General features: G+C 44.1%; 1 protein-coding gene across 1 annotated transcript in view; it reads left to right on the top strand.

Annotated features, from left to right (window-relative positions):
* Window positions 1–16,813, top strand: part of LOC137305760 (SUN domain-containing protein 2-like) — a 94,845-nt gene that overhangs the window by 65,615 nt on the left and 12,417 nt on the right. Inside the window, exons 16-17 of the mRNA XM_067974710.1 lie at window positions 597–764; window positions 11,203–11,295. Coding sequence (XP_067830811.1) covers window positions 597–764; window positions 11,203–11,295 — 261 coding nt within the window. The remainder of the gene's footprint in view (window positions 1–596; window positions 765–11,202; window positions 11,296–16,813) is intronic.

Here is a 16,813-nt window from a genome sequence, read left to right as displayed (position 1 = left end):
ATAAGAGGTAGTGCAACTAAAAATGTGTTTTCTATCAGGAATTTGTTGGACTCTTTTTAAATTCCCTCTTGTTTTTTCCCCATCTGTCCTGAGGTATCAGTACCAGATATTTCAGGAAAAATATGACCAGATTGGTTTTGAGTGCAGCAGTCTGTACTGAGGTGGCCCATGTAAAGCAGGACACAGCAAACCAGTACAGACTGAAAGAATCAGGTTCAGGGCAATTCCAATTAATTGCAGTCAAGTCATGGGATGGTTCAGACATGGCAAGAACACTGGTCAGTGCCACCTGGTCACTCAGTCTATGAATTCACAGACTCTGGATTGCTGGCTCAGTGACTGTCTGCTTCCAATATCTTTTCAGTAACTATCTTGCCAGAAACCAGGACCGACTGACCGAGCTCAAACAGATCTGACAGTGAAAACTGAAGCACTTTTACCTTGCGTGGTGAATTGGCAGTGAATCTCCTGAGCCCATTCTGAGGAAATCAAAGTGTCCTATGGAAAGAAAGCAAAATTAAACTAACCTTTTTAATGGGAAACTGTTGGAAGTGGCAATGTTTTATTGATTATCTTTGTACTGTTCTCTCCTGCAGCCTGATGTTCACCCAGGGAACTGCTGGGCATTTAAAGGCTCCCAAGGATTTGTCGTCATTCAGCTTGCTGCCCGGATCAGACCCACCGCCTTTACCCTAGAGCACATTCCAAAGTCAGTTGCTCTCCTTGGATCAATCAGCAGTGCACCACGAGATTTCTTTGTTTACGTGAGTGAAGCCTGTGTAAAATCCAGATTGACTGCATCCAGAATAATGCAGTTTGACTGCCAGAGCACAGTGCAACTGGGCAATGTATTCTTGGACTTTAATTTAAATATTCAGGGTGATGCTGCTTAAGGTCTTGAGGGATCACATATCTCACTGTTAATGGCTTTAGCAGCTTTAATCCCAGAAGCACAGTGACCCATCAGTATTATACCCTCTAATATACCCCACACTCCTCAGTACTACACCCTCCTCAGGCCAAGCAGTTTTGATTGTTAATTCCTGGCCCTGATCAGGAGTACAACATGAAGATGATGGGGGTCATACACGGTCATAGAGAGGTAAAAAGGAGGGGAAGGGCATTGGAGTACAAAGGGCAATAGGCATGATCGAGGAGGATAGATCATAGAATAATACAGCACAGAGAGAGTCCATTCGGCCCATCATGCCAATGCCGGGAAGGAAGGATTGGCAGTGAAGGTGGGGGGAGGGGATTGGCAGTGCAGGTGGGGAAGGTGATTGGAAGTGTAGGGGGGGGGGGGAAGAGGATTGGCGGTGTGGGGGGAGGAGAGAACGGGATTGGCAGTGTTAGGGGAGGGGGGGTGAGAATTATAGAATAATGCAGCACAGAAGGCAATTCGGCACATCGTGCCAGTGCCGAATCTTTGAAAGAGCTATTCAATTAATCCCACTCCCCTGCTTTTTCGCCATAGCCCTGCAAAATTTTTCACTCTGACTATTTATCCAATTCCCTTTTGAAAGTTATTATTGAATCTGCTTCCACCACCCTTTCAGGCAGAGAATTCCAGATCATCATAACTTGCTGCGAAAAAGAATTTCTCATCATCTCACCTCTAGTTCTTTTGTCAATTACCTTAAATCTGTGTCCTCTGGTTACTGTCCCTTCTGCACTAGAAACAGTTTCTCCTAATTTACCTTATCAAAACCTTCATGATTTTGCACACCTCTATCAAATCTCCCCTTAACCTTCTCTGCTTTAAGAAGAACAACCCCAGTTTCTCCAGTCTCTTCACGTAACTGAAGTCTTTCATCCCTGGTGCCATTCTAGTAAATCTCTTCTGTACCCTCACTAAGGCCATGACATCCTTCCTAAAGTGTGGTGCCCAGAAGTGAACACAGTACTCCAGCTGGGGCCTAACCAGTTCTTTATAAAGGTTTAGCATAACTTCCTTGCTTTTGCACTCTATTAATGAAGCCAAGAATCCGGTATGCCTTTTTAACAGCCTCCTCAACGTGTCCTGCCAGTTTCAACGACTTGTGTATGTACAACCCAGGTCCCTGTTTCTGCACCCCCTTTACAATTGTACCATTTAGTTTATATTGCCCCTCCTCATCCTGCCAAAATGAATCACTTCACACTTCTCTGCATTAAATTTCATCTGCCATGTGTTTGCCCATTTCACCAGTCAGTCTATGTCCTCCTGGAATCTGTTGCTATCCTCCTCGCAGTTGTACTACGTGTGCGTGTGCCAGGGGGACACCATTGCACACGTCCCTGAAAAACAACCGTTCACCACTACCCCCTGCTTTCTGTCCCTTAGCCAATTTCGGATCCACGCAGCCACTGCCCCTTTAATCCCATGAGCTTCAACTTTTCTAACAATTCTATCCATCATAAGGTCTATCTGTCTATCTATCCAGAGACGTTTGAGGCAATGCATTTGGGGACGGAAAACAAGGCAAGGAAGTACACAATAAATGGGACGATACTGAGAGGTGTAGAGGAACAAACGAATCGTGGAGTGCATGTCCACAGATCCCTGAAGGTAGCAGGACAGGTAGATAAAGGTGGTTAAAAGGCTTATGGGATACTTTCCTTTATTAGCCAAGGCATAGAATATAAGAGCAGGGAGGTTATGCTATAACTGTATAAAACATTGGTTAGGCCACAGCTCTTGAGTATTGCGTACAGTTCTGGTCACCACATCACAGGAAAGATGTGATTACACTAGAGAGGGTGCAGAGGAGATTTACAAGGATGTTGCCAGGGCTGGAGAATTTTAGCTATGAGAAAAGATTGGATGGGTTGGGGATGTTTCCTTTGGAACAAAGGAGGCTGAGGGGAGATTTAATTGAAGTATATAAAATTATGAAGGGACTAGTTGGAGTGGATAGGGAGAACCTATTTCCCTTAGCAGAAGGGTCAGTGACCAGGGGGCATAGAGTTAAAGTAATTGGTAGAAGGATTAGAGGGGAGCTGAGGACAATTTTTTTCACCCAGAGGGTGGTGGGGGTCTGGAACTCACAGCCTGAAAGGGTGGTAAAGTCAGAAACCCTCAACTCATTTTAAAAAGTACTTGGATGTGCACTTGAAGTGCCGTAACCGACAGGGCTACGGACCAAGTGCTGGAAAGTGGGATTAAGCTGGATAGCTTTGTCAGCCGGCACGGACACGATGGGCCGAATGGCGTCCTTCTGTGCCGTAACTTTCTATGATTCTATGATACCATACTTTATCAAACGCCTTTTGAAAGTCCATATCCACAACATCAACTGCACTATTCTCATCAACCCTCTCTGTTACTTCATCAAAGTCATAGAGTCATAGAGTTATACAGCACGGATAGAGGCCCTTCGGCCCATCGTGTCCGCGCCGGCCATCAGCCCTGTCTACTCTAATCCCATATTCCAGCATTTGGTCCGTAGCCTTGTATGCTATGGCATTTCAAGTGCTCATCCAAATGCTTCTTGAATGTTGTGAGGGTTCCTGCCTCCACAACCCTTTCAGGCAGTGAGTTCCAGACTCCAACCACCCTCTGGGTGAAAAAGTTCTTTCTCAAATCCCCTCTAAACCTCCCGCCTTTTACCTTGAATCTATGTCCCCTTGTTATAGTACCCTCAACGAAGGGAAAGAGCTCCTTAGTATCCATCCTATCTGTGCCCCTCATAATTTTGTACACCTCAATCATGTCCCCCCTCAGCCTCCTCTGCTCCAAGGAAAACAAACCCAATCTTCCCAGTCTCTCTTCATAGCTGAAGCGCTCCAGCCCTGGTAACATCCTGGTGAATCTCCTCTGCACCCTCTCCAAAGCGATCACATCCTTCCTGTAGTGCGGCGACCAGAACTGCACACAGTACTCCAGCTGTGGCCTAACCAGTGTTTTATACAGCTCCATCATAACCTCCTTGCTCTTATATTCTATGCCTCGGCTAATAAAGGCAAGTATCCCATATGCCTTCTTTACCACCTTATCTACCTGTTCCGCCGCCTTCAGGGATCTGTGAACTTGCACACCAAGATCCCTCTGACCCTCTGTCTTGCCTAGGGTCCTCCCATTCATTGTGTATTCCCTTGCCTTGTTAGTCCCTCCAAAGTGCATCACCTCGCACTTTTCCGGGTTAAATTCCATTTGCCACTGTTCCGCCCATCTGACCAACCCATCTATATCGTCCTGCAGACTGAGGCTATCCTCCTCGCTATTTACCACCCTACCAATTTTTGTATCATCAGCAAACTTACTGATCATACCTTTTACATTCATATCCAAGTCATTAATGTAGACCACAAACAGCAAGGGACGCAGCACCGATCCCTGTGGTACCCCACTGGCCACAGGCTTCCAGTCACAAAAACAACCTTCGACCATCACCCTCTGCCTTCTGCCACTAAGCCAGTTTTGTATCCAAAGTGCCAAGGCACCCTGGATTCCATGGGCTCGTACCTTCTTGACCAGCCTCCTGTGCGGGACTTTATCGAAGGCCTTACTGAAATCCATGTATACCACATCCACTGCGTTACCCTCATCCACACGCCTAGTCACCCCCTCAAAAAATTCAATCAAATTAGTCAGACATGATCTTCCCTTGACAAAGCCATGTTGACTATCCCTGATTAATCCTTGCTTCTCCAAGTGGAGACTAATTTTGTCCTTCAGAATTTTTTCCAATAATTTTCCTACCACTGATGTTAGGCTCACTGGCCTGTAGTTCCCCGGTTTTTCCCTACTCCCCTTCTTGAATAATGGTATTGCATTAGCGGTTCTCCAGTCCTCTGGCACATCCCCTGTGGCCAGAGAGGTTCTGAATATATGTGTCAGAGCCCCCGCAATCTCCTCCTTTGCCTCACACAGTAGCCTGGGATACATTTCGTCCGGGCCTGGGGATTTATCCATTTTTAGGCCTGCTAAAACCGCCAATACCTCCTCCCGCTCGATGTTAATATGTTCGAGTATATCACAGTCCCCCTGCCGTATTTCTATGTCTACATCGTCCTTCTCCATAGTGAAAACAGATGCAAAAAATTCATTTAGAACCCCTCCTACATCTGCCGGCTCCACACACAGATTGCCATTTTTGTCCCTAATGGGCCCTATTTTTTTCCCTCATCATCCTCTTACCCTTAATATGCTTATAAAACATCTTAGGATTTTCCTTTATTTTGCTCGCCAGTGTTATTTCATGGCCCCTCCTTGATCTCCTAATTTCTTTTTTAAGTATCCCCCTGCACTTTTTGTACTCCTCGAGGGCTTCCTCCGTCTTTAGCCTTTTGTATCTGTCAAAAGCCCTCCTTTTTTTCCTAATCCATTCTCGTATATCCCCTGACATCCAAGGTTCCCTGGAGTTCTTGGAACCACCCTTGACCTTTACGGGAACATGTTGCCATTGTATGGTCTCGATCTCCCTTCTGAAAGACTCCCATTGCTCCGATGCGGATTTTCCTACAAGCAGCTGATCCCAGTCCATTTTGGCCAGATCCTGCCTTATCCTATTAAAATCGGCCTTCCCCCAATTTAGAACCTTTATTTCCGGCCCCTCCCTGTCCTTTTCCATGACCACCTTAAATCTCACCAAATTATGGTCACTGTCACCAAAGTGCTCACCTACTAGCACTTCTTCCACTTGGCCGGCCACATTCCCTAGAATTAGGTCCAGTACCGCCCCCTCTCTTGTAGGACTTTCTACATGCTGGCTCAAAAAGCTCTCCTGGATGCACGTTAAGAATTTTGTACCCTCTAAGCCTTTTACACTCTGAGTATCCCAGTTAATATTGGGGAAGTTGAAATCCCCCACTATTATTACCCTATTATTTGCACAATTTTCTGAGATTTGCCTACATATCTGTTCCTCTATCTCCCCCTGACTGTTTGGGGGCCTATAGTACACTCCCATCAAAGTGCTTGCCCCCTTTTTGTTTTTAAGCTCCACCCATATGGCCTCATTAGAGGAACCTGCTAATATATCATCCCTCCTTATGGCAGTAATTGATTCTTTAATTAATATTGCGACCCCCCCCTCCTCTTATACCTCCCCCTCTGTCTCGCCTGAAGATTCTGTACCCCGGAATATTGAGCTGCCAGTCTTGCCCCTCCCTCAACCATGTCTCTGTGACAGCAACAATATCATACTCCCATGTGTTTATCAACACCTTCAGTTCATCCACCTTATTCGCAAGACTCCTTGCATTAAAATAGATGCCATCCAGCCTTGCCCTCACATATTTGCCCTGTCTTCCAAGCTGACTTGTTTTTTTCTCTATATTTGGCTGCACTCTGTATCCCATCCCCCTGCCAAGTTAGTTTAAACCCCCCCCCAACAGTGCTAGCAAACCTCCCCGCAAGGATATTTGTCCCGCTCTGGTTCAGATGCAACCCGTCCGACTTGTACAAGTCCCACCTTCCCCAGAAGCAGGCCCAGTGATCCAGGAAACTGAAACCCTCCCTCCTGCACCAACTCTTTCGCCACGCATTCATCTGTTCTATCCTCCTATTTCTATACTCACTAGCCCGTGGCACTGGGAGTAATCCAGAGATTACAACCTTTGAGGTCCTGCTCTTTAATCTGCTACCTAGCTCCCTAAATTCTTGATGCAGGACCTCATCTCCCTTCCTACCTATGTCGTTGGTCCCAATGTGGACCACGACCTCTGCCTGCTCACCCTCCCCCTTGAGAATGCCCTGAAGCCGCTCAGTGACATCCATGACCTTGGCACCAGGGAGGCAACAAACCATCCTGGAGTCACGTTTACGGCCACAGAAACGCCTGTCTGTTCCCCTTATGATAGAATCCCCTACCACTATAGCTCTTCCACTCTTTTTCCTCCCAGCCTGTGCAGCAGAGCTACCCCTGGTGCCAGGAAGTTGGCTGCTGCTGCCTTCCCCTGATAAGTCATCCCCCTCAACAATATCCAAAGCGGTATATTTGTTTGAGAGGGGGACGGCCACAGGGGACCCCTGCACTGCCTGCCTGCTCTTCTTACTCTGCCTGGTGGTCACCCAATTACTTCCTGCCTGTACAACCTTTACCTGCGGTGTGACCACCTCACTAAACGTGCTATCCACGACGTTCTCAGCATCGCGAATGCTCCTTAATGAATCCATCCGCAGCTCCAGTGCCGCAATGCGGTTTGTCAGTAGCTGCAGCTGGATGCATTTCCCGCACACATGGTCGTCAGGGACACCGGAAGGGTCCCTGATTTCCCACATAGAGCAGGAAGAGCATAACACGGGGCTGGGCTGTCCTGACATGACTTACCCTTTAACTAATTAATTCAAATTAAATGAATCCCACCAATTTCACTTCAATTAAAAAGGTATACTCAAGGGCCCTTGCTGAACAGCAGTCCCCCACTGCACAACAGAGACCAGAGAATCCACAAACTCTAACCTTAGACAAATTCAGCAGGAAAATACTCACCAGCCAATCACTTACCTCTTCCTTGGTGACGTCCCACTTGGATTACTTTTTGCTTCTTATTTATCTCAGGTCCAGGAGTTAAGTCCCTGTGATGTCGCACAGTAGTTGTCTCTTGGTGCAGGTCTGCTGCTGCTTTTATTCCACAATCTCAGTCTTCTACTCTCAGGTCCACGACCGCTCTGCAGGAAAAGTTTGGAAAAGCAAGGCAAAGCAGCACCTCCTTCCCCCACTTCACCAAACTCCCACACTTACCGAACTCTCAGCACACTGTGTAATATCCGCACAATCAAGTTAGTCAAACACTATTTACCTCCAACAAATTTGTGCTGGCTTTCAATTATTAACCCATATTTTTCCAAGTGCCAATTAATTTTGTCCCAGATTAATGTCTCTAAAAGTTTCCCCACCGACATTAGGCTGACTGGCCTGTCGTTGCCAGGTTTATCCCTCTCCCCTTTTTTGAACAGGGGTGTGACACTTTGCAATCCTCCAGTCCTCTGGCACCACTCCCATATCTAAGGAGAATTGGAGGCCAGAGCCTCTGCAATTTCCACCCTTACTTCCCTCAGCAACCTAGGATGCATCCCATCTGGACCAAGTGACTTTTCTACTTCAAGCGCTGCCAACCTTTTTAAGTACCTCCTCTTTATCTATTTTTATCCTATCCAATCTCTCTAGTACCTCCTCCTTCACAGTGACATTGTCAGCATCCTCTTCTTTAGTGAAGACAGATGCAAAGTATTCATTTAGTATCTCAGTCATGCTCTCTGCCTCCACAAGAAGATCTCCTTTTTGGTTCCTAATCGGCCTCACCCTTCCTTTGACTACCCTTTTACTATGTGTATGTTTTTAAAATATCTTTGGCTCCCCTTTTATGTTACCCGCTAATCTATTCTCAAACACTCTCAAGAACGTTAGAAATAGGAGCAGGAATAGACCATACAGCCCCTCGAGCATGTTCCGCCATTCAATAAGATCATGGCTGATATTCTACCTCAACTTCACTTTCCCGTCCTATCCCCCTATCTCTTGATTCCCTTAGTGTCCAAAAATCTAGTGATTTCAGTCTTAAAGTGTACTCAACGACTAAGCATCCACAGCCCTCTGGGATAGCGAATTCCAAAGGTTTACAACCCTCTGAGTGAAGATATTTTTCTTCATCTCTGTCCTAAATGTCCGCCCCCTTATCTTGAGACGATGTCCCCTAGTTCTAGACTCTTCAGCCAGGGGAAACAATCTCTCAGCATCTACTCTGTCAAGCCCTCTAAGAATTTTATACGTTTCAATGACATCACCTCTCATTCTTCTAAACTCCAGAGGATATAGGCCCATTCTACCCAATCTCTCCTCAAAGGACAACCCTCTCATCCCAGGAATCAATCTAGTGAACCTTTGTTGCACCCCCTTTAAGGCAAGTATATCTTTCCTTAGGTAAGGAGACCAAAACTGTACACAGTACTCCGAGTGTGGTCTCACCAGAGCCCTATATAATTGCAGCAAGGCATCCTTACTCTTAGACTCCAACCCCCTTGCAATAAAGGCTAACATAACATTGCTTGCTGTACTTGCATGTTAACTTTCTGTGATTGGTGTACAAGGACACCCAAATCTCTGACTGCCAACATTTCTTAGTCTCTCACCTTCTTTAAAAATTCTGCTTTTCTATTCTTCCCATCAAAGTGGATAATTTCACATTTCCCCACATTATACTCCATCTGCCACATTCTCGCCCACTCATTTAACCTGTCTATATCCCTTTGCAGCCTCTTTGCGTCCTCCTCACAGCTAACTTTCCCATCTAGCTTTATATCATCAGCAAACTTTCCACCCCTCTTTGCCCCTCTCAATTCCTTTGAGTTCTCCCGTATATTTTTTTGTATTCCGCTTGGTTCTCTACTGAATTATGAACCTGACATTTATCATAAGCTTCCTTTCTCTGTTTCCTTTTAATCTCTCTATCTTTAGTCATCCAGGGAGCTTTTGATGCCCTTCCTTTCCCCCTCATTGGAATGTGTCTATTCTGTACCCGAACTATCTCCTCTTGAAGGCCTCCCATTGCTCATTTACTGCAGCACCTGCCAATCTTTGATTCCAATCTACCTGGGCCAGATCCCTTTTCAACTGATTGAAATGCCACCCCCTTCACGAGACTTTCCACTATAACCCTGTGGCTGTTTAATGCCATCACTCACCATCCTAAAGCAGGCCCGATCATTCGCTCCCTCCATCCACCACCAAAACCTATCTATAGCTCTCACCATAGACCCCCTCCCAACCACACATACCTCCAACTGACAAAAAAAAGAGGCAGAACACCACCACACAGAACTATAAAAGAGTGAGTACAAAGGCTGCAACTTATTCACTTCAGTGCAATGTTGGTGAATCAACAAACAGAAACAAAATCTATATAAGGTAAAACACTGAAAAAGAGAATCAGAAGACAAGACAGACACAAGCAGAAAAGATCAGAAAAACACAGCAATGACCAGAAGAGGAAAGTGGCAGACAACTCGCAGCACAGGGGCATCAGAGGCAGCGTGTGCTTCAACTTAGTCAATACCATACTCATTTAAAAGAATTATATCTCCCTATTGATGTTCTAAATCAGATTACCCTACACTTCAAGTCCTTTGCATCCCTACTAAAATCGAAATCACCCCGCTATCTCCAATTCTCCCTACTTTACCTTCCTGCTTACCATAGGAACAGGAGTAGGCCATTCAGCCCCTCGTGCCTGCTCTGCCATTTGATAAGATCATGGCTGATCTGTGATCTAACTCCATATACCTGCCTTTGGCCCATATCCCTTAATACCTTTGGTTGCCAAAAAGCTATCCATCTCACATTTAAATTTAGCAATTGAACTAGCATCAATTGCCATTTGCGGAAGAGAGTTCCAAAGTTCTACCACCTTTTGTGTGTAGAAATGTTTTCTAATCTCACTCCTGAAAGGTCCGGCTCTAATTTTTAGACTGTGCCCCCTACTCCTAGAATCCCCAACCAGTGGAAATAGTTTCTCTCTATCCACCCTATCCGTTCCCCTTAATATCTTAAACTTCGATCAGATCACTCTTAACCTTCGAAACTCTAGAGAATACAACTCCAATTTGTGTAACCATGAGCTACATCATGGGAGATCCACAAGTAAAAGAAGAAAAATAAGAGGGGGTCAACATCAATCTAGACACCATACAACAGTAATATTACAACTAATGTCAGGTTAGCTTGCTTTTATTTCCCCCTTCCAGACGTTAGTATTCCGTAGGAATTTATCCTAAAACTGTAAAGAGTTACAACTAGTAAACTGTGTTTCTGTTTTACCTTATATAGATTTTGTTTCTGTTTGTTGATTCACCAACATTGCACTGAAGTGAATAAGTTACAGCCTTTGTCCAGTTAAAATACAGCCACAAATAAACAGGAGCATTTGCTCATGAAACCACTGCAACTTGCACCCTACACGTGCAGGACATAGCATGTTGCAATAAGATCATTTACATACATATTCAGTTCATATGCTAAAACAAAGTGATGAAATTCTTCCTGTTGATATTTTTAGGGAAAAAGTTGAGTATCAAATGGAAATGCTATTTTGTACTCATGAAAACTTTCTTGTTAAAATTATTAGTGAGAGGAATTTCACCCCAAGGTGTGTGGAACAATTACACCATGTAGACTATGTCTGGAGTTGGATGGAGTGGGATTTTCACTGTGGGATAACTTCTTGTACAAAATGGCAGAAGATAGTTAATTAATCTCTATACTCATTACTGCTTCTTCACAGGGTCTAGATGAAGAGATTCGGGAAGAAGGCCTCCTGTTGGGACGTTACACATACGACCAGGATGCAGACTCAATACAGACGTTTCAGGTCCAGGTAATAGAAACATCGAAGTTACACCACAAAAAGGGGGCCATTCGACCCATCGTATTGGTGCTAGCTTTTCGCTAGAACAATCAAAAACTTATTCCACTACCCTGCTCTCTCCCCATGGTCCTGTATCTTCCACTGCTTCAAATATTTTTCCATCTTTCTCCTAAAATATGGCTTCTCATTGTAATAACTGATACTTTAAAACTGAAATCTAGCAAGTCACAAATATCTCACTGTTTGTATTCAGATGCTTGTTTCACACTGATGATTGGGGTGTGATTCCAAGTTTTGTTGTTGAGGTGCTCACTTCATTCTGTGGTTTTGATGCCATTTGGATTTTTGTTCCTGTCAAAGGCTGTGGAGAGATCCAAGGTGTTGAGAATTGATTTATTTCAGTGTTCAAGAGCAGAGTTGCAGAGGTGAATAACATGAGCAAAATGTCACCAGCGAAATGGATCAGGCCATAACTTTCAAAATGATTGATAGTTTGAGAGCTTCCTTGCCTGTTTGAAAATATGGATAGTAGGGCAGTAATGAAAAGGGTCCAAAGGATTGGCTTTCTTCAAAATAGAATGAACATATGCAAATTTCTAAAAGGAAAGGTAGATTTGGAGTAAGAGTAACTGAAGAAATGATCAAGGACATGGAGTAAGTTCAGAAACACACATCTTCAAGAACGTTCAGAAAACAGAGGGTCCAGCATACAGGACAGGGGTGTCAGTCACAGTGTTAGATTAGCATGGAGCAATGAAAGGAGATTCTTGGCAAAAACTTATTAAAAATTTGAGTTGAAGGAGAAAAATGACTAAAGGGTCAGCTTTCTTCTTTGGAGAGCTAACATTGGATGGAAGAAAGAAGGATCCACATAAGTTCTGATAGACAGCTTTGGCAAGAGATCAGAAGGAACAGCTGTGAGAGGCTTCTTTTCAATAAAGTTGCACATGGGTTCAGCTGAAAGTTAAATTAATATTAAAAGTGTTGCATCTATCACATGTCTATAGTGTGTAGGAAAGTATATGTCGCATTGACTAGCACAAATTAACAATGCTAATTTACTCAATTAGAAACAGGTTAGAAAAGTTGCTCAGTTGCCAGCAGCAACCTACGCAAACCCAACCAAAATGTTGGGTTTTTTTTCCAAAGCTACCAATTAGTAGGATCCATCACCTGCCACAATACAAACCGGTCAAATCACTCACTTGTTTATGTAATAAGCAGTTTGAAAAAACACATTTTGCATAATTAGGAAAATAAATCACTGATCCTACCCATAAAAATTAGTCATTTAGTGATAGAAATAAATTCAGGAATTTTTTTCCACGCAGCCTTTAACAGCCTTCTCAACTTGTCCTGCCACCTTCAAAGATTTGAGTACATACATCTCCAGGTCTCTGTTCCTGTACATCCTTTAAAATTGTACCATTTAGTTTCTATTGCCTTTCCTCTTTCTTCCCACCAAAATGTATCACTTTGCACTTCTCTGCGTTAAATGTCATCTGCCATGTCCCATTTCACCAGTCCGTCTATGTCCTCCTGAAGTCTGTTACTAACCTTTACATTGTTTACTATATTTCCGAGTTTGTTGTCCGCTTCAAACTTTGAAATTTTACCCTGTATACTCATTAATTTTTATCAGTGCAATGGTCCTAATACCAACCAGTGTATACTTCCCACCAATCTTAAAAAAAAAACAACTGTTCACCACTATTCTCTCTGCTTTCTTCTGTCCCTTAGCCAATTTTTGTATCCATACTGCTACTGCCTTTAATCCTGTGGGATTTAATTTTACTTACAACTCAATTATAAGAACATAAGAAATTGGAGCAGGAGTAGGCCAATCGGCCCCTCGAGCCTGCTCCGCCATTCAATAAGATCATGGCTGATCTGATCCCAACCACAAATCTAAAGAACACAAGAAGTCGGAGCAGGACCCGGCCACACAGCCCCTGGGCCCTCTCCGCCACCCACAGGGCATTGACCGATCCGAACTCAGCTTCATGTCCAATTTCCTGCCCGCTCCCCATAACCCCTAATTCCCTTTACTTCTAGGAAACTGTCTATTTCTGTTTTAAATTTATCTAATGATGTAGCTTCCACAGCTTCCTGGGGCAGCAAATTCCACAGACCTACCACCCTCTGAGTGAAGAAGTTTCTCCTCATCTCAGTTTTGAAAGAGCAGCCCCTTATTCTAAGATTATGCCCCCTCGTTCTAGTTTCACCCATCTTTGGGAACATCCTTACTGCATCCACCCGATCAAGACCCTTCACAATCTTATATGTTTCAATAAGATCGCCTCTCATTCTTCTGAACTCCAATGAGTAGAGTCCCAATCTACTCAACCTCTCCTCATATGTCCGCCCCCTCATCCCCGGGATTAACCGAGTGAACCTTCTTTGTACTGCCTCGAGAGCAAGTATGTCTTTTCTTAAGTATGGAGACCAAAACTGTATGCAGTATTCCAGGTGCGGTCTCACCAATACCTTATATAACTGCAGCAATACCTCCTTGTTTTTATATTCTATCCCCCTAGCAATAAAAGCCAACATTCCGTTGGCTTTCTTGATCACCTGCTGCACCTGCATACCAACTTTTTGATTTTCTTGCACTAGGACCCCCAGATCCCTTTGTACTGCAGTACTTTCCAGTCTCTCGCCATTAAGAAAATAACTTGCTCTCTGATTTTTCCTGCCAAAGTGCATAACCTCACATTTTCCAATATTATATTGCATCTGCCAAATCTCCGCCCACTCACCCAGCCTGTCTATATCCCCTTGCAGGTTTTTTATGTCCTCCTCACTCTCTACTTTCCCTCCCATCTTTGTATCATCTGCAAATTTTGATATGTTGCACTCGGTCCCCTCCTCCAAATCGTTAATATAGATTGTAAAGAGTTGGGGACCCAGCACCGACCCCTGTGGAACACCACTGGTTACTGGTTGCCAGTCCGAAAATGAACCATTTATCCCAACTCTCTGCTTCCTGTTCGATAACCAATCCTCCACCCATGCCAGAATATTACCCCCAATCCCGTGATTTTTTATCTTAAGTAATAATCTTTTATGTGGCACCTTGTCGAATGCCTTCTGGAAGTCTAAATACACTACGTCCACTGGTTCCCCTTTATCCACCCTATACGTTATATCCTCGAAGAACTCAAGCAAATTTGTCAGACATGACTTCCCCTTCATAAAGCCATGCTGACTTTGTCCTATTAAATTATGCTTATCTAAATGTTCCGTTACTGTCTCCTTAATAATAGACTCCAAAATTTTACCCACCACAGATGTTAAGCTAACTGGCCTATAATTTCCAGCCTTCTGCCTACTACCCTTTTTAAATAACGGTGTTACATTAGCAGTTTTCCAATCTGCCAGGACCTCTCCTGAGTCCAGGGAATTTTGGAAAACTATTACCAAAGCATCCACAATCCCTACTGCCACTTCCCTCAAGACCCTAGGATGGAAGCCATCAGGTCCAGGGGATTTATCCGCCTTGAGTCCCATTATTTTACTGAGTACCATCTCCTGAGTGATTTTAATCGTATTTAGCTCCTCCCCCCCCCCCGAGAGTCCCGTTTGTCCAGTGTTGGGATATTCTTAGTGTCCTCTACTGTAAAGACTGAAACAAAATATTTGTTCAGCATTTTTGCCATCTCCATGTTTCCCACCATTAATTTCCCGGTCTCATCCTCTAAGGGACCTACGTTTGCCTAAGCCACCCTTTTTCTTTTTATATAACTATAGAAACTCTTGCTATCTGTTTTTATATTTTTTGCTAATTTCTTTTCATAATCTAACTTCCCTTTCTTAATCAATCCTTTAGTTACTTTTTGCTGTCTTTTGAAGAATTCCCAATCTTCTATCCTCCCACTAAGTTTGGCTACCTTATATGTCCTTGTTTTTAGTCGGATACTATCCTTGATTTCTTTACTTAGCCACGGATGGCTGTCATTTCTTTTACACCCTTTTTTCCTCAGTGGAATATATTTATTTTGAAAGTTGTAAAATAACTCCCTAAATGAACACCACTGCTCATGTACCGTCTTACCCTTTAATCTATTTTCCCAGTCCACTTTAATCAATTCCGCTCTCATACCATCATAGTCTCCTTTTATTCAAGCTCAGTACGCTTGTTTGAGAATCAACCTTCTCACCCTCTAATTGGATATGGAATTCAACCATGTTGTGGTCGCTCGTTCCAAGGGGATCCTTAACTAGGACATTATTAATTAATCCTGACTCATTACACAGGACCAGGTCCAAGGTTGCCTGCCCCCTTGTAGGATCAGTTACATACTGCTCAAGAAATCCATCCCTGATGCACTCAATGAACTCGTCCTCGAGGCTGCTCTGCCCAATTTGATTTGTCCAGTTAATATGATAATTAAAATCCCCCATAATTATGGCTGTTCCCTTATTACATGCCCCGACTATTTCCTGATTAATACTTCTTCCAGCAGAGTTGCAACTATTAGGAGGCCTATATACTACGCCCACTAATGTTTTTTTTCCCTTATTATTCCTTATCTCCACCCAAACTGTTTCATTATCTTGATGCTTTGTCCCAATATCATTTCTCTGTATTACAGTGATTCCTTCCTTTATTAACATAGCCACCCCACCTCCCCTTCCTTCCTGCCTGTCCTTCCTGATTGTTAAATACCCTGGCATATTTAATTCCCAGTCGTTGTCACCCTGCAGCCATGTTTCTGTAATGGCCACAAGATCATACCCATACGTAGTTATTTGTGCCGTTAACTCGTCCATTTTATTACGAATGCTACGTGCATTCAGATAAAGAACTTTCAAATCTGTTTTGTGACGCTTAGTTCCTGCTTTTTCCTTTTTTAACACTTTACCTATTACTCCATACCTTCTGTCCCTTCCTGTTACGCTTTCCTCTCTCTCCCTGCTCAGGTTCCCAACCCCCTGCCACTTTAGTTTAAACCCTCCCCAACAGCACTAGCAAACACTCCTCCTAGGACAGCGGTCCCGGCCCTGCCCAGGTGCAGACCATCCGGTTTGTACTGGTCCCACCTCCCCCAGAACCGTTTCCAGTGTCCCAGGAATTTGAATCCCTCCCCCTTGCACCATTCCTCTAGCCACGTATTCATTTGAAATATCCTCCTATTTCTACTCTGACTAGCACGTGGCACTGGCAGCAATCCTGAGATTACTACCTTTGAGGTCCTATTTTTTAATTTACCTCCTAACTCCCTATATTCTGCTTTTAGGACCTCATCCCCTTTTTTACCTATATCGTTGGTGCCTATGTGCACCACGACAGCTGGCTGTTCGCCCTCCCCCTCCAAAATGTTCTGTAGCCGCTCCGAGACATCCTTGATCCTTGCACCAGGGAGGCAACACACCATCCTGGAGTCTTGGTTGCGGCCGCAGAAACGCCTGTCTATTCCCCTTACAATTGAGTCCCCTATCACTATAGCTCTGCCACTCTTTTTCCTCCCAGCCTATGCAGCAGAGCGACCCGTGGTGCCAGGAAGTTGGCTGCTGCTGCCTTCCC

Source organism: Heptranchias perlo, chromosome 40 (assembly GCF_035084215.1).
Source record: "Heptranchias perlo isolate sHepPer1 chromosome 40, sHepPer1.hap1, whole genome shotgun sequence".
Classification (NCBI taxonomy): domain Eukaryota; kingdom Metazoa; phylum Chordata; class Chondrichthyes; order Hexanchiformes; family Hexanchidae; genus Heptranchias; species Heptranchias perlo.
The sequence above is the reverse complement of the archived record's forward strand: the minus strand, read 5'-3'. Positions and strand labels throughout refer to the sequence as shown.